The sequence below is a fragment of the Stegostoma tigrinum genome, chromosome 26 (genome assembly GCF_030684315.1).
Source record: "Stegostoma tigrinum isolate sSteTig4 chromosome 26, sSteTig4.hap1, whole genome shotgun sequence".
In the NCBI taxonomy this organism is placed as follows: Eukaryota; Metazoa; Chordata; class Chondrichthyes; order Orectolobiformes; family Stegostomatidae; genus Stegostoma; species Stegostoma tigrinum.
This window is the reverse complement of record NC_081379.1, coordinates 42,983,763-43,002,713: the sequence shown is the minus strand read 5'-3', so window position 1 is coordinate 43,002,713 and position 18,951 is coordinate 42,983,763. Positions and strand designations below refer to the sequence as shown.

The window sequence follows — 18,951 nt, the reverse complement described above, 5'->3', positions numbered from 1 at the left end:
TACGCATTTCATTTGCAGTTCAGGAACTTTAAAGTGCAGGAACTTGAGCTAGGTTGCTAACTTTCATTTCCAGACAATGAACAGCCTACACTGCTTACCTCAGTCAAGAGCGATCCTTTGCCACATATAAGAACGGTTTCTCCATTGAAAGCCTTCACTTGTTTTCAGAGCTTCTTCATATGTGAGGTTGAAGCCATTTGGAGTTCTGCTGTTAGTGCACTGATCTGCACATGCATTCCTGCGTGCACTCCACTGGTTTCCTGAGCCCAGCATTTGGTTTCAAGATGTTCACATTCATTCTTAAATATCTTTGGAGATTTGCTCTGCCTCCTATCTCAAATCATTTACTCTAATCAGTTGTGCATTCGTCCACTCTGAACAATGGTAGAGGTTTTAACTAACCCATCCCAGTATGTAGACCTTCCTCTTAACAATGTTGATCTTGTAATTGTCTCTATCAGTCTTTGAAAGCCTTTTGAAAATTCAAACTCAGAATATGCCATTATCCACTTCCCGTAAGTTCTGATTTTATTCCTGCTTGATGTTCAACTCTGTTCTATAATGAGCCTTTGTATGTGAAATGAAGGGTAGTGTCTGAATGAGACTTGTTCATGATGGCAGCTATCACGAACTGTGGAGAAAACAGTACGTATATATCTTGGAAAACTGAGCAGACATAGTAATAGCAAGGTAAGCCTGGCTATAGATGACTTTTCAGCAACAGATGCAATGTATAAAAGTTGAGAGGAAACAGTCAGATTTTTATCTGGAGCTATGTTTTAAGTAACGATCAAGATATTTTGTCAGTAATTTGCACTTTTGTCATAGGCAAGGAGTTTTGAGATCAAAATGGGTTGAGCACTTGGCTTTGGTTTTGATTTTCTTCTCTTTGTTTTCTTACTGTAAAGTGAACTTTAAATAAACTTCAGAAACACTTTCAGAAACTCTTAGGAGCAGGCTATAAACAGATTGGTTGATGGACCATTGATAATGGGAACTGCAGATGCTGGAGAATCCAAGATAACAAAGTGTGCAGCTGGATAAACACAGCAGGCCAAGCAGCATCTCAGGAGCATAAAAGCTGACGTTTCGGGCCTAGACCCTTCATCAGAGATGATGAAGGGTCTAGGCCCGAAACGTCAGCTTTTATGCTCCTGAGATGCTGCTTGGCCTGCTGTGTTTATCCAGCTGCACACTTTGTTATCTTGGTTGATGGACCATGTTGTTATAAGGCTCGTAGTAGGCTATAAGTTTGGTTCTGTGTGTTTCTAAAGCATTCACTACAGAAAGAATGTGGAAGACGCTGGTCAGAAAATAAAACAATAAATAAGGCTGTCTCATGTAATATGTAGAAAATAAACATATCTGCATTTTCTATGGGAAAGGCATTGTTTTCCTTAATGCTTAAATGGTTTTATGTAAACAAAATTCTTTCAAAGCAAAAAGTCATGAAGGTTAAGCTGGACAGGAATGCATAGTGTAGTTATTGACTTATTTTATTCTTTTTGAATTAGGTATAATTCTTTGATTCATAGCTGCTATTTGTAATCTATTATCTATTGCTCTAAATATTCTGTTCTGAAGATTGTGACTTTCGCTAGTGTACAGTTCTGTGAACAGCTGTCCAATACCTTGCATGAGCAGTTATTCTTTCTTGATCTGCCTTGACAGGGAGTGTCAGTGTGCTATTCCATCACGACAGACATTGCAATTTAACTCTCAACCTTGCACTTCTGGGTCGGGATCACCAGATCCTGATTATGATTAGATACCTTGCCACATCATTCCCTTTCTGTGCCCGGGGTACTAGGCCAGTATTTGCATCCAACTGCTTTCCAGGCTGAGATCAACTATTTCAGCAGAGACTTGCCAACAAATTTATAGCTGTCTGGTTTGTAAGTAAGATGTCTTACTGGTTCATTTATCTGTTGAGCCTTTAGCTGACATAACATTATGGGGTTTAGTGAATCCAGATGACTTCAATAGATAGTGAAATGATTGGTCAGTCAGCTTGTGCAGTATTTTATTGTTATCCCTATATCTTTTGTACTGACTGTATCATGTTGGTACAGATTAGGTAAGGCAGAATTTGTAGAATTGACAACATGCTGAGTGGGGCTGGAATTTGCTGGAGTCCATCACCTAAAAGATTGCAAGGCAGTTAATTCAGAAATATGATGTTAGGTTCGTTTTTCGGAGATCCTCACGGACTTGATGCAATAGCAAGACACTGACCTGGTTACCAAAACACAATCCTTTATTATTAAGCAAGTACAAGTTGTGGGGGATCGCTGTACACAACCCGGCGCAGAGTGCGGAGTTCCATAAGCGATTCTCCCCGAACAGCGGACGGTCCCCGCTTTTTATACTCTATGAATTGGCTGATGTGTAAAACAATTATTTGGAACATAAGAATAGGATACAGCATTGATCGTTCACAAAGTGACTGATAATGACAGAATGCGATTTCAAGCTGCTGAAGTGTCTGGCTGGAACAAAGGCCAATGACCTGACCACTTCAATAGAAACAGAAGTTTCATACCTTTCCAAAGGTTTCACCCCTTTGCAGAATAACAGAAGTCTCACCCCTTTACAAATGTTTCTCACCCAATCCTATTTGGGCTGGAAGTTTAAGACAGATTCCACATACTCCTGTGTAAGAAGATCAAGGGCGTAACAGTTAATGGGATATTATCCCATTGACATCTCATTGAGAAGCTTAAAGTTTAGTTTTTGGAAAAGAAGCAAATAACCCAGTTCAGAAATTTAATTTTCTGTACATCTGACATGTGGAACTGATTCTATGTAAGTTTTGTCTCATTGACTGTGATAAGTTAGTATTCATCTCAGATAAGTTAACATTCATCTCAGAAAAAGTTTAAATCCTAGCCAATTTATTGTATCACTACATTTTCCTGATATTTGACAGAGGGTGTTTGTAGGTCAAATCAAGTTCCATCGGAATGTTGGCTATCTCAAAGCTTTGCTTTACGCACATTTGTGGGTGGGTCCCCTATAATTTGACTCAGTGCGATTTTATTGTATAATAGTGAGATTTGGGCAGAAGGAATTGATGTGCAGAACATGTTTTGAATGATGAGGGGATTGGCAAACTTTGACATCCAATCTGACTTGGGTGTCCTCATGATGAATCAGTGGGAGCTAATCTACATGTTCATCAAGCAATTAGGAAGGTAGGTGGCATGATGGCCTCTATTGCTACAGGACTTATGTAGGCGATGTCTTGCTTCACTTGAATAGAGCACTGGTGAAATGCATCTGGAATGTTGAGGCTGATTCAGTCTCTTTACTCAAGGAAGGATATATCTTCTGTCGACGGGGAGCAGTGGAAGTCCACCAGGCTAATTCCTGGGATTGTGGGACTGTCCTCTAAAGAGATACTGACGACACCAGACCTCCGTTCTCTAAAATTCAGAAGAATGAGAGGTAATCTAATCGAAACTTGCAAAATTCTTAAAGGACTGCACACAATAGAAAGGATGTTTACATAACCATAGGATTCTAGAACCGGGGATCAATATCTCAGAATAAAGGGCAAGCTTTTTTTTGATTGAGTTAAGGAAGAATTTCTTCGCTGAGAGGGTAGAATCTTTTGGAATTCTCGAAGCAAATGGCTATGAAATCTGAGTCATTAGGCACATATGAGATCAATTGATTTCTAGATACTAATGCTATCAAGAGATATGGAAATAGACAGTACTGGCATCTACCTGACTATGTGAAAAATTGCCCAGCTATGTCCTGTACACAAAAAGGAGGACAAATCAAGCCTGGCTTATCAGTCTACTCGCAAATCATCAGGCAAGTGATGGTAGATGTTATTGGAAGTGCTACCAAGCAGCACCTGCTTAGCAATAACGTGTTCAGTGATGTTCAGTTTGGGTTTCCTCAGGACCTCTTGGCTCCTGACCTGATCATAGCCTTGGCTCAAATACGGATAAAACAGCTGAATTCCAGCAGTGAGATGAGTGGCAGCCCTTGACATCAAGGTTGTATTTGATTAAGTGCGGCATCAGGGAGCTCCAGCAAAACTGGTATCAGTGGGCATGGGTGGAAACTTTCTCCTGGTTAGCATCATACTGCCACATAGAAAGATGGTTGTGTTGTTGGAAGTCAGTCACTTCAGCTCCAGGACATCTCTGCAGGAGTTCCTCCGGCTACAGTTCTTGGCCCAACCATCAATGACCTTCCCTCCGTCATAAAGTCAGAAATGTGGATGTTAGATGATTGCACAGTGTTCTGCGACATTCACAATGACTCAGGTGCTGAAGCAACCCATTTTCAAATGCAAAAAGATTGGACAGCAGCTGGTTTGAACGGAAAAGTAACAAGTAATGTTTGTGCCACACAAACGCTAGGCAATGAGAATCTCCACAATCAGACAACCTGACCACCTCCCCATGATATTCAGTGGTGTTACCATCACTGAATCCCCCATGATTAATATCCTCAGTGTTGCCACTGACAAGGCAATCACCTGGACTTGCTGTATGCATACTGTGGCTGCAAGAATGGGTCAGAGGCTAGAATACTGCTTCAGTTAACTCACCAATTCGCAAAACCTGCTTACCTTCTACAAGGCGCAAGTCAGGAATATGTTGGAATACTCTCCACTTGCCTGGATAGATGCAGCTCCAACAATACTCAAGAAGCTTGACACCATCCAAGCTTGTTTGGCAGCACATGTGCAAACATCTACCCCCTCTACCATTAGTGTTCAGCAGCAGCGGTGTACAAGATGTGCTGCAGAAATTCACAAGATTCTTAGACAGCACCTTTCAAACCCATGATCACTTCTGTCTAGAAGGACAAGGGCAGCAGATTCTCCTGCGGTTCCCATCTAAGCCATTCATCATCCTGACTCGGAATTTATCACTATTCCTTCACTATCCTTGGGTAAATATCTTGGAATTGTGGATTTACCTACAATTTACCTCATCGACTGTAGCAGCTCAAGAAGGCAGCTCACCACCACCACCTCAAGCACAACTAGGGATGGACATTAAATATGGGCGTTGCTGGCTGGCCAGTGTCCCACGAGTGGATTTTAAAAAAGAGTAAGATCAGTCATAATCTGGATTGGCAGATTGGCCTGAAGATGGATGCTCAATACCAATCTTCTGAAGGGTAAGCATGGAAGATGACCTAGTCAATGACGCCAATGTTCTGCGAGATAACGTTAATAAAGTAAACAGTATCCCAAGTTACTTGAGTTCCCAAAAGCTATCTCACAATCTATAATCTGCAGTTGCTGGATTTCAAACAAAATTAAAAAGATGTACAGAGGTGGGAAGAAGATTGAAATGCAACAACAAAACTGTTTGAATTTTAATTATAAGAAATTTTATTTGGAAATATAACTGCTTCTATTCTCATAGATTTTTGAAGATATTATGTAACTTGTTGCAAAACCTGGTTTCTTAGATTACTTTTGTGAATACAAACCAACAGTAGTTGAGTCTAATTTCCCTCTTTTTATTCTGTCCCCATTGCTCCTTTTATGCGATGGTACGTTTGTGATCAGCACCCCTTTAGGGAGCTGAGCATATAAACGTGGGATTTACACTCCATTCTGCAATAAGCTTGACCATCTGAGTTTTTGTTTTGATGTTTCAAAATTGCTTTTATTGAATTTTAATAACCACAGTTGTTTCATTGACTTCATTTTGGAAGAGCATTTGATAGGCAGTAGGTAAGCAGATTTTGTTTGTTAATCAATCTGACAGGGGGAAGGGCAAACATTGTTATTAATATACTAGGAATTAACCATAATTCTCAAAAAAAATTTTTGAAACCAGCAATTCTATTAGAGAGAGGCAAAAACAAACTTTGCATTGCTATTTGATGAAGGGGTAAGTAGCAAGACTGAAATGGTGCACAAATTAGTCTTACCCATTTATTGGGTTCTTCGAGACTCTGTATAATAGACTGAAATTAGTGAATTGTAGAATGGTGAGGCCTAACCATGATCAAGAGCAAGGATTTGTTACAAATAGGTCATGTCTAACTTAATTGGTGTAATTTTCCAAGCATGGACTTTGTACTGGGATCATTTCTCTTGGTCTTTTTGTTTAAAGAACAGTGCATTGACTCGGAGGCCCATGCCTTCATACAGTCAGGAGGTACATGCTGTCTTTTGGATAAAATTTTAAACTGAAGGCCTTTTCATTATTTTGACTGTTTATCCCTCAAACAACATCACGAGAACAAATTGTCTACATAACTATGCACGCATTGGAGGCTGGGTTTCCCTCTGTTACAATAATAGTAATTCACAAATACTTCATTGACTGTGAAGCACTTTGGGACATCCTGAGATATTGAGAGTTGTTATATAAATGCAAATTTTTTTACTGCATGTTGTCCTAGGCAACCAATAAGGCATTCTAATATCCTTCAAATAATGGTACGTTGTTAATGATACGAGAGAAAGACGAAAGGCAAGAACAGAGAATGTTAAATTGTAATCGGTATTTTTCAAATTTGAGAGCATTTTTTAAGAACCTAAATAATGCAAGCTTGTTTCCCCAGGTCGGCGAATCAAAATCTGGGTAAAATTCAGGATTGCCAGTTGAACATTGGAAGGAATGCTGTGACAGTTGCTCATTAGACCATAAATGCTTTACCACAAGCAGCGCTGAGCTGAGACCAATAATATTGTTTACAAAGGAATTAGTTAAATTTTTGAAAAGGCAGAGCTTTGAAGAAGTCAAAGGAAGAGCAGGAAAATGGCATTAAATTAGTTAATTCCAATTAAAAAGCAAGCAGTGCTATCTCTATAGCGGACTGCAAAGCTTGACTCAGTACTGTAATCTCAATGGTTATAACTTCAATTTGAGTTTCTTTCTGAGCTAACAGTGTTGCTGACCTTGGAAGCCAGTAAATTGCATGAAGCTATTGAGTGATGTGACAAACCAGTGATGTATCTGTACACCGCAGTGATGTGCTCAATGGCACAGCTGGTTCTGAAGACTTTTAAAGTTGGGTGGACTGTTCTGTTTGGCACCATTTCAGCTCATGGTGGCACCATGTCTGTGACTCATGAATTGATTAAGCACTTGATATTTAAAAGTACTAGGATATGGGGTTGTTACATGATTTGATGACTGCTCTTTCGCACGTAGATGTTAAATGTGTCTTTAAATGTATAACTGTGTCGCTGAGCTACTTGAATCCCAGTGGGCTGACTTCCAGGTCTCCACTGTGTTGTTTCTCTGGGTGACATTGTAGCACAACACAGGTTCTTGCATTCCTGTATTAAAATGAATAACAGCTATTAGTCCTGGGAAAATCTTGTGTTTTTCAGGACTGCTTTGGCATCAACAGTCAGATACATTTGAATGTGTATGCTGGCCTCCGTATAGAAGGAAAATGCTCTGGATATATTGTGTGTTTTGATTAAGCAGAAAGACTGAATGCAAGTGTGTGGGTATTTCAAGTTGGACAGAATTTTCTTATTTATCTAAGACAACATTTGACTTGCTTTATTAATTGGGTCTCCAGTTATTCATCTTGGGGGATATTCAGTCAAGTGGAACAAAATATTGGGTGGGAAGTACAACTGTTGGTCCATATGTTAACTTGTATTTTATGCCACTATTAAAAATGAATTTCGAACTTTAGATTTGCTTATATGGTAGGACCCATAATACAATGTGCCTGCATTGAGTAGCAGTAACAAACTGTATTTTTGTTCCCTTTTTTTCCCAGTTCAAGGTTGCTAAGGCCGACAGAGTAACTTGACTTCCATCACTTGACTCAGTAACAACTGTGAATCAGATCTAGAAGCTGCCTGAAGTCTGTTAACTGCTGCAGAATATTTATCAACCAACTGAGACATTTTGCTTCAGTCTTTGCAGTGAACAACAAAGTATCAGAGGTACAAAAAAAACTAATGGACAACAACAAAAGGAAAGAAAATTAGCTGGAATAATCTTTTTAAAAATTACAAATATCTACTGTTAACTTTCTCATGATGAATTCCTGTGGCCGAATTATAAAGTAACCAGTGAAAAGCTTTTCAGGTTGGGGAGGCAACGGAATGACACCTCCCAGCTCTGTCCCTGGGTTGAAATGCTGGTCCAGGCACTACTAGGATGGTGGGGTTACCACGTGGAGTTTACAAAGTCTGCATCTTCTACAAATATGGGCACAGGGATTTGTAAAGGAAACATAAATGTAGGCATGGCATGTGTAACTCTGAAATGGGTATTGAGTTTGGACTCCAATCCAACTTTTCCTCGCTCCTCAGCCAGTTCACCAGAAGACTGAACTTAGTTGTTACACAACTTTGTGTAAGAGGCACCTAGTGTTTCTCTTATTGTAAATCTCCCCTTCACATTTAAAAATGAGGCAGTTTTGTAGTTTATGCTCTGAAAGTGCTGTCCACGGATTGCCTCGGAATAATTTTGTGAAATGCACCGTATAAATAAATGTCAATTGTTTTTTAGTATGTCTATGCTGTATATGAGCCCAATGTGATGGTGAAATCCACAGACCCTTGGAGCTCAATTAGCATGATTTTAGTTTGGAGGTTATGCTAGATAATTACTGACAGAGCCACACATTCAGCAATGTATTGTTCTCGGAACAGGTTTATGTGAAGCATGAAATATTATGTAGAAGGTCATATGTTCCACATACTGTCATTTCTCTGTATCTGCGAGGGTTCCATTTCTGAGAACCCCTGGAAATGATGAAATTCATGAGTGTGGAGCTCTTTTTAAAAATAGGTTAAAAATCATGGATATGGAATGTTGCCCACGGCTATTAGCTTGTGTGTTTTTTGGCGTTGATAGGTGAATTAATCATTGATTTCATGGATACAGAGAATTTACTGTAGACACCTCTAATTGTATCCACGCACCAACTTGCTTTTCTTAGTCACTGAACTGTTGCTGCTATTTTCACTCATTAGTCTGGTGAGAGGCACAGATACAGTAGAGTTTTATCTATCTTGTTGATTATGTGAGGTGGCCAGTAGGATTTTGCTTCAACTTAGCAGTTGTCAGGAATGAAAATGTTGTGGTTTTTTTTTGTAAATATTTCTAGCATGCTGTGGAATAAGAAAATTCCAGGACGGTTGTGGAGCTGGACCAGCATGGAAAGCACTTTGTACAGGCTGGTGGTTCTGTAAAATGTAGGGCCCCTGTGCTTTTCACAGTCTGAGTGTGCGGCAGGTGTTCTTTGCCGCGATCAGCTTCTCAAAATATCCTATGTTTGCTTTGTGATAAAGGATAACTTTTATGCTTGTTGATATGCAACAAGATATTATAATTCATAATCATCAATTTAAAGGATGAAATTAAATCCCTTTTGTTCATTTTATTCTCCCTCATTATTCGCATGTGGTTAGCTGTGCAAAAAATGAAAAAAAAAGCACCATCGTTTTATTCAAAGGCGATGAACCAATTAGTCATGCCAGTACCAAATGTCGTGTCAAAACATTTGTGGTGATATCAGTCAGCAGTGACTACATATTCATGTCATAGAGCATCATCTGACTCTTATTTCAACCTGCAAAGAGAAATGTTGTTCTAGATTTCCCTCTGCTAGCTGTTATGCTATAAGTTCTGAGCTTTTGTGCTGTCAAGCCCTGCCTAAAGTTCTTGGAGCAGGTTGAGCCTTTCATCATTGTTGATGTGTTGCATACTCCTTCCCCAGTCTAGAGTATGCTGAGATGTGCTTTTATTACGCGTTAATTGTAGTTTTGGTCTGAAGTCTAGCTTTGGGGGTGCAGCTGGTGCCTTTGGTGAATGGAGCGGCTATCAGTTCCATTTCTGTGCAATGACTTATAGCTGTCAGAGATTTAACTGTACCATTGTTTGAACTGAATAGGAAATAAAACCGCATCTAAACATGTAATTATGTCAGAAATTGCCTTGAGACTCTAGTTGGCTTCTGTGCTCTATTCTGAAGATGTGCTTAATCCATTTTATGAATGCCGAGATCCTTGATCTATCTTGTATCTTGTGTGTTTTTATTTTGTATTTTTTTTTTTGTACAGGTTGTTGTGATCTGTGAAATTAACAGCCAATATGTCAACCGAAAAGGCAAAGGTGAGTTAGTTTATTGTGTAGCTATATAGTTGAACATTCCAGGAGGAAAACAGTAACAATTTCAATATTGCACAGGGATTATTTTTTCATGTTAAATGCTCTAGAATGACTATTGAAGAATGATCATTGCACTGTGTTGATGTGGCACGGTTTGGCGAAACTGGTGTTTATGTATGAGGGGATTACAATGGTTTAGTTTTCAGTTTATCATACACAGGTAACATAATAGGAAAGGTTGGGGCAGATGGCATATTATAAATAATGATCTTGACCTTAATGTTACATATAACAGTAGAAAAGGCATGCATTGTCAACAGCCATTCTTGTGCTTAATCACCTCATTTAGAGTGATAGAGAATTGTATTCCAATTTTGGGTTAATGGGAGGGGGATTAAAGATCAGTGCTACTGCTCCCATAACAGTTTATCATACGATAAATACTGAACTCTGAATTGCACATCATACAGTCCGTTTTTGTTTGACTTATTTCACTGTTACCTTTTTTAACCAGCAAAAGGTTGTGAAGAGTGAGCTGCAATCTATCTTTGATCCCCTAATGTTAATATTTAGGATGTCCTTTATCACGTGTATAATATTTTTGAGTGAGATTATCTAAAAACTGGACCATGATGAGACAATATTTTATTTGTTCAAACCCCACAAACAGAACTAGTTACCGTTCAGTGCAAGTGAGACCTGTTCGCTGGTTCCATGTACTCTTCCATATCATGAACGTGAATCCAAACTCCTCCATGTTTTTTTTAAAAAAAACAGAAAATACGAGAAATTCGCAGCAGGTTAGGCAGCATCTGTAAAGAGAGACAGTGTGAGCCTTTTATGTAAATTGGTTTCGAGGACAGTTATGCTTGTGATAAGAGCGCATGTGTGCGTTATTCCCTGCTTAAACATGTGCACAGGGGAGGGGAGAGGAGGGTAGGGGAAAGCCTCCCAGACTTGTTCTTCCCATCACCTCCCCGTCTTATTCTCTCCCCTTTCAGCACCTCTACTCCTCCATCACAACTCCCTACCTCAGCCTCTCTAGAGTAAGTTAGTAAATATGAGGAAAAATTGAAACAAGCCACAGAAAAGAAGCAAAATAGACAGAACAGGCTCTGAAACTGTTGAACGTATTACTGATTCTGAAAGACTGCCCAGTGCCTAATTGAGAAATGCAGGTGCTCTTCCTCATTTCTGTGTTGAACTTGACTGGAACAATCAGCATGAGAGCAAGGCAGAGAATTAATTTGACTGACCATCAGAATCTTAGTCAAACTTGTGGACTGAATGGAGGTATGTCACCCAGTCGGTTGTCTTTGCTATTTGGTTTTTTTTGTCATATCTTTTCTATCCTAAAACACTTGCTCGTTTCTATTTCACCCAAAATATCTATGCAGCGGTTGCAAACAATACACAAATTTTTTGAACAACTGTAAGCCCAGTATAACATTCCTTATATGACCCTGACTATGAGCTATGTTAAAGCTGGAAAATGCATCAGTAACTGTGAAATAACCTTCTGGGAGGTTTTGTTTAGATTAATTGGGTTCATTTCAACAGTGGACGCACTTAGCTCAGATACGATTGAAGAGAAACTAACACGATTAATGACCATTTTTAAACATCTTTCTTGGCTGAGGCTCCTCCTATTCTGTAGAACATTGTGTTCACTGTTACTAAGGAATTAAATAAGCAAAGTTTTTGATGTACTTGGAGATTTTGAAATTTTTTTTAACAGTAACTTGTTAGATCAGTGTTCTTCGGACCCCTACTCACTGGTGAGAATTCCAGCTCTCGAAGAATTCTCCCGTGTAACCTCTAGAATTGGAAGTCATTGCATCATTGTTGATTTGGCTGTTATACTTGAACTGCAGTCAACTCCATAAACTAGTTCTAAATTAGACCCGGCAGCTGCAGTATGTGGATATTTTATCAAATCTCCACTTAGTGAGCACTTTTGGTAATTCGTTCCATCTAAAAGACATTCAGCAACACTTAAAGTCCTGGATAAATAAAAAAAAATCTATTTATGAGCAGAGCAAAAGGTCGAATCATATGAGGCCCTGATGTAGCCTATTGGAAGAGCTTTGGTCAGCCATTCTTTAGCTTGCATTTGCCTGGCTGACCTCATACATTCTGAAGGTACATTTACTTTTGACCATGAACAACTTCATTTCTCACACACTTTTGGAAATTGGTTATGCATTATGACAGCCACTAACTTGGGAGCAGAACAGTAGGGAAATTTGCAGTATTCAAAACATGTATGGAATGCGTAATGTTTTTAAGCTTTTTTTTAAAATGCAGTTTTAATTTACTTGGACAGAAAATAATTGTCCAAGCATTTAAACAGCCTTTGACTTGGAGGCAATATTGAGGAGAAAAAATAAGATATATGAAGGTTTTCTATTTGATTTTGGCTCAAAAAGCTGGAAGCAGAAGATAATTAACATATCGATGCTGAAGCTTTCGGAGGCACAATATGAGTGGATTAAAAGAAATCTGGTGTCAGGAAAGCTGTGAACATAGTTTGGAGATATTTAAAGGCTAAGTGGTTTATCAAGAATGACCAAGTAGTGAACTTGGTGTTCTGTGTGGGTCGGTTAGAATGACATTCCGAAGAGCTATGCCTTCACACCGTTGTGATCCCCACGGTGGAGAATCTGTAGAAATGTGCATTGCTGCGCATAAATGTGAAATTCAAGGGAAAAAGCAGTTGTGACGAGGACTCTTAACCTATCCTGTGTCAGTAACGAATAACATTGTGGAGCTATTTAACGACATATTGCCATCCACAAGCATTGTCCTCTAGTCTGTTTGTTTAATTTGTACCTTTGCTGTAGTGACTAAGTGCTAAAGTGAAATTTGCATTACAACAGCAACTACACACCTTATCAAACATATTATTTGTTTTTGGAGCTATTAGTAACTCACTACCGTGAACTACAAGGCTTAAATCTTGACATGAGGGGAGCAGTTCCACCTAAACATTCTCACTAATCGCTGAGGTTCCCTCCATTTTATATAAAAACAGGAATAAATCTGAGGACCTTTGATCACTTGTCCTGACGGTTTTTAGTATTTGAGGGTAAACCCTGGAATCGTGAATTCGGTTTTCTGTGTTTTTATGGTGAATTTATATCTTGGGTCGAAATATCTTCTGGAAGATATTACAAGGTGCACGATATCAGTTCAGAAATTTTCTTTTGTAAGTGATGAATGATATATGCCTATCATTTGGCATTTCCAGTGAAAAGCAAAATCCTTCTTTGGGTGCATATTACTCAATATGCTACTGCCAAATATCTAAATTATATGACAAGATTAGAGAAACTGGAACCTTTTGCTCTGTGCGTTCTCCATCAGCTGTGGCTCAGTTGATTGCACCTCTAAGTCAGGAGTTTGTTATGTTCCATTTCCTCCACACCACTTGAGGACAAAATCGATGGGCTGACGTTGCATGTCAGAAGTGTTTGTCTTTTGGGTGAGATGTTAAACCAAAGTCCACCTGCACTCTTTCCTCCACCTCCCCACACCAAAAAACAACACAACTTCAAAGACAGCCAGGGAGCTTATTGATGATCAGTTTCTGGTGATTACTTTGTCTATGCAACCCCATACTGGTTGCTGCCTTTAGTACGTTACAGCAACATCTGCATTTAAAATATTTCACTGACTATGAAGTGCTTTCAGACCTCCTGAGATGAAAGAACCTAGACAAAAATGCATCTCTTCCATTTCCCCACCTTCCATCTTGACACAACATATGGAGCAAATTTCCCAGCCAAAAATCCATCAGCTGATGTCTTTTGGATCAAGGAATGGGGAACATTGAGGGTGAACCAGTTGGTCAATTCCCAATGAAAATGGTCCTTGCTAAATGGGTTCAGGACAATCCAGGGCCTCAGTTACTAACTGTATGCATTAGTGGAGAGATGGAAACAATGCAGTGGTATCTGAAATCTGCAATATCAAAGTGAAATATCTGAAGTATTTTTTACCTGTTTATTCATGAGTGACTATTATTTCTAATTCCTGTTAAAATGAAAGTTACAAAGCGTGAAATCTTGTTGTTAATTTCTTCTTTGGGGGTCACAAAGTAAATTTTGGTTATCTTGATTTATGGTTCCCCCAGGACGATTCTAACAGCATTCTCGAGAAAAAAGTACGTTTGTACGGTACATCAAACATGAGTGGATTGTGTTCAGCTTTTCTGGTAAACAACAGTTAAAATCATATTTTTGTGTTTTTGTTTCTTTTTCCAAGTTGGTGGAAAATTTTTGTCTGATGTGTTGTTTTGTTGTCACTTAATAACATTAAATGAAGACACATGGTCAAGCATTCATCAGTTTCAGAAGTTGTAAGTGTGTGGGTAGTATGTTGTAAACAGGTGTTAACTTGGGGCCAAAATTAGGTGAGGACTGGCTTTCCATAAGGTGATATTATACTTAAACCTCTATGTATTATCATTTCTATTTCTTGCAGTGGACTGTCAGTTTATTTCCCAGCCATATACAGTGGAGTAATATAACAACTACACTTATGTCAACTGGAACTAAGCGCCATGTTTGGCAAAGCTGTGATTCTTCTCCATAGCGGAGAGACTTTGAGAAATGAGGAGGATTAGATGTTCGACCAAAACGGCCTGCTCTATTTTCTTTAATGACCGTGGTACAAGACCGTGTCCTGGTCCAAGCTTGATGAAGATGTTTTTTTCCACATTGGATCATGGAATAGTATAATACAGAAGGAGGCCATCTACTTCATTGCTGTTTAAAAGAGCTAGCCAAGATTCAATCCATTTAATCTACTGTTTGTTTTATTTCTCTTTATATCCTTCTGCAATTTTGCTATGTTTGAGTATTTAGTCAATTGTTTTCATTTTTGAAAGCTAATCTCAGTAAACAAGATAGTAAACAAGGCGTTAGGAATGCTTGCCTTTTATTGGTCAACCCTTTAAGAATAGGAGTTGGGAGGTCATGTCGTGGCTGTTCAGGACATAGGTTAGGCCACATTTGGAAAACAGCATTTCAATTCTGGTTTCCCTGCTATAGGAAGGATGTTGTGAAACTTGAAAGGGTTCAGAAAAGATTTAAAAGGATGGTTCCAGGGTTGGATGGTATGACCTATAGGAAGATGCTGAATAGGCTGCGTCTGTTTTCCCTAGAGCGTCGTAGCCTGAGGGATGACCTTGCAGACATTTATAAAATCCTGAAGGGCGTAGATAGGGTGAATAGCTGAGGTCTTTCCCCCAGAGTGGGGGAGCCCAAAATGAGCGGGCAGGTTTTAAAGTGAGGGGGCCAGGATTTAAAAGGGATCTAAGGAGCAACTTTTTCCACACGGAGCATTGTGTGTGTATATGGAATGAGCTGTCAGAGGAAATGGTGGAAGCTGGTACAATCATAACATGTACAAGATACCTGGATGGTGTAAGAATAGGAAGGGGCTAGAGGGGTATGGGCCAAATGTTGGCAAATAGGACTAGATTAATTTTGGATATCTGGTCAGCATGGACAACTTGAACCGAAGGATCAGTTTCCATGCTGTACATCTGTCTCTGCCTTAAATATGTAACTACAACCCTAATCAGGCAGTTCAGTCTAAGTCCTCACCACATTGTTTGGAAAAGGCTTCCCCCTTGTTACTTTGGTTCTTTTTCTGATCTCTGGATATTAGCCCTTTTTTAGCTTTCAGAAACAATACATATTTACTATATCTAATTCGACATAGCTGGAGTTGTAGTTTCTAGTTAGCCTGAGATATGTAGAAGTGGACTGTGCTATTCACCCTGTTTGAGGACCCTGTGGTGCAGAAATAGCATTCCTATTTCTGAACCGGGAAGCAGAGTTCAAATACCAGGTGTGCAATAACATCTTTGTGCAGGTTTATGAGAAAATATCAACAAGTGCACTTGACGTTCATGCAGATCAAAACCTGCAGGAGTTGAATGACATAGCTTCATGAGTTTTGTACTATATGCCTGTATTTTTAAAACCTAGGATCCTATGTTCTTTAATAATTAGCACCTTAACATATCCTGCCACCTTCACCTTCAGAGATTAGTAACAGAAATACCCCCAGCGATCTATTAGTACTTCTCCTTTTAATATTGTGCCTTTTAGCATGCATTGTGTCCCCTTGTTTTTCTTTCTAATATGTATTATAAATTTTATTGCATTGAACTTCATCTAGCATATGTCTCCCCTTAGCTTCAGCCAGTTTAAGTTTTTGACTTCAAAGGGAACAATCTTCCTTGATGTGTGTAAGACCTGCAAATTTGTCAAATAAAAGCAAAATACTGCAGATGCTGGAGGTTTCAATAAAAGCAGAAAGTGTTGATGAGACTGGGCAGATTTGGTAGCATATTGCAAATTTCTCAACTTGTACACTGCTCTCCCAAGTCTTCGAGGATTAGAAACAGTAGTGGGTTTAGTGCCGAAACTTGGAGAAGACTCTAAGTCTGTAAGTACCTAATTATCCTAACCTTCAAAGCTAAGTTGTTGTGCAGCCACTCTGGAGGTCCACTCAGCATGCCAATAGTGTACCCATCATTGTCTTCAATTTCAGATGTTGCTACCATCTGTGTATCTTGGAGGTCTGAAAAGATGAAGAGAACAGTTAGAGGGATTGTAAACCACAACCCCTGTTTTCTATCCCTTAGTCAGTTTTGTATCTCTGCTTTGCAGGTAATTAGTAGTAATAAATTTTGATATGGACTTTGAGAAAACATGTGTGGAATGTCAACTAAGCACACATTTCACTTTTTCTGAAGAAAGGTCTTGACCCGAAACGCCAACTTTCCTGCTCCTCTGCTGCTTGACCTGCTGTGTTCATCCAGCTCTACACCTTGTTATCACACATTTTACCCTCTGCTACTTCATCAAAATTCAAAAGCAATTTTTTGCTTTTAAGTCCACGCCAGCTCTCTCTTGTCAGTTCATGCTTGTCCAAGTGGCTGTTAGTTTTCTTCAGAGCTACAGTGGCGGGGAGCGCTTTTAGCAACTAGCTGACATATAATCTGCCAGATTTAATTTTTTTTCCCTTATTTTGAAAAAGCATAGAACATTTCAGTTCTCTAATGTTCTCCTGTAACTAAAACTAATGAAAACACACCATTCTACTTGGCTGTTGAACCCCTCCCCCATTTGATTTTGCTGATAGTACATGTGGTGTAGAATGGTGAAGCTGTGTCAGAAGGCAAATAGCTAAGCCCTTTCACAAGACATGTATTGAAATTATAGGATTTTGTGATTGATAAGATCAAACTAATGTTTCCTAAGACTTGTATGAAAAATTATAAATTAGTTTATTAAGGAATAAGGTCGATCACAGCAAGATTAAAGCAAGCATCATATTTTACTGCATTTTAATACATTGTGTTTCTGAAAAATTGTTTTTTCCCAATCTCTTTAAATATTTGGATGTCATTCTGGAGAAAACCTTTTCAATGCAAAATTAACCCTTTAAGTTTTCCATTAGCCGTCATTATCTAGTGCTCGACCTTAGTTTCTATGGTAATGGATGGTCAGAAATAGTGAATAAATCGATCAAAGTAAATTGATTGTAAATGAGTGAGAAACTAAGTTCATAGGTATTGGGACAATTGTCTCAAAAGCAGAAAAACCATTCACACAACTTCAAAGTAGCCAAATTGAGCATCTTGTTCAAAGGATTTGCTACTAGGCCACATGCAGTGGCCATAAACAGAAAGACATGTGACTAGTATCATGTTGATTAGTTTTTAATTCTTTCCATTACCTAAAAAAACTGTGTTTCCTAACACTGACCAATCCCCACAAACAAATGTCCAAGCACCTCTCTTGAAGTGGTGTCTGGATTCCTGAATTTTCTTGACCTTGATATTCGATACTGAGTTCTAAATGCAGTATGTTCCATGCGGTAATAGCAGGGAATTCGAACAAAAAAAATCAATTGAAATTGTTGAACTTAAACATGATTGAGAAGCTGGTTGCCAGATTTGATCTCAGCAGGAAACCAGCCTGACCAAGCCAGATAGATGTCTGCAAGTGCAGAGAAGAGTGCTTTTCCTATGTATTTCATCTGCTTGCTTTCAGTGTTGAAATAGAGGAAAGAAAGTGTCATGTCGGTAGAAGTAGTGTTTGTATTAGTGCACGTTCATTTTAACTTGTAAATTTAGAAGCACTACATGTTTATATGGCTGGACACTGACTTGTGCAGAGTAATTGGTCTTGTTTTGAACTGATAACTATCTGCTAAGGCTGGGAGAGGAGAGAAAAGAGGTTATTGCAATTATGCTCGATAGACAGCATTTCTTTTTGTGTGACACTTCTAGTTTTCTTTTACTCCCTAGATTTGATTTATTGTCCTAGTTATGACCTAACAAGTGATTATGGGCAACTGTTTGTTCAGATTTTTGTCCAAGCCCTCTATCTTTCTATCTCTGTAACAATGTTTTCCCTGGCTAAATTGTTGGACTTGCTGTTGCCCCATCAGTGTGTGTATGTTTTTACTAGAACTGAGATTTATGATCTCAATAAATAAGTGGAGTAAAACCTTTTTAATTTTGTGAGGCGGGTGTGGTTTGGCTGTTCATGTAGTTACATGTTATTTTCATAGATATAGTTAATTTGATGGAATGTCTTTTTTCATAGAATCTTAGAATCCCTACACTGTGGAAACAGGCCCGTCAGCCAAACAAGTCCACACCGAACCTCAGAGCATTCCACCCATTCCATACCCCTATAACCCACCCAATTTACGGGAAATTTAGCATGGCCAATCCACCCAGCTTGCATGTCTTTGGACTGGTGAGGGGAAACCGGAGCACCCGGAGGAGAGACACGCAGACACAGGGAGAATGTGCAAACTCCACACAATCTCCCGAGGCTGGAAT

At 39.0% G+C, this 18,951-nt stretch overlaps 1 protein-coding gene across 3 annotated transcripts in view; it reads left to right on the top strand.

Annotated features, from left to right (window-relative positions):
• Positions 1-18,951, top strand: part of zgc:63587 (uncharacterized protein LOC393431 homolog) — a 134,248-nt gene that overhangs the window by 788 nt on the left and 114,509 nt on the right. The window contains exons 1-4 of one of the 3 annotated variants that reach the window (XM_048556192.2): positions 3,349-3,447; positions 7,732-7,900; positions 10,028-10,079; positions 14,212-14,292. In XM_048556192.2, coding sequence (XP_048412149.1) covers positions 10,059-10,079; positions 14,212-14,292 — 102 coding nt within the window. In that variant the 5' untranslated portion in view covers positions 3,349-3,447; positions 7,732-7,900; positions 10,028-10,058. Of the gene's footprint in view, positions 1-3,348; positions 3,448-7,731; positions 7,901-10,027; positions 10,080-14,211; positions 14,293-18,951 lie in introns of those variants that run through there. The other 2 variants (XM_048556191.1, XM_048556193.1) reach the window with 2 other exon arrangements.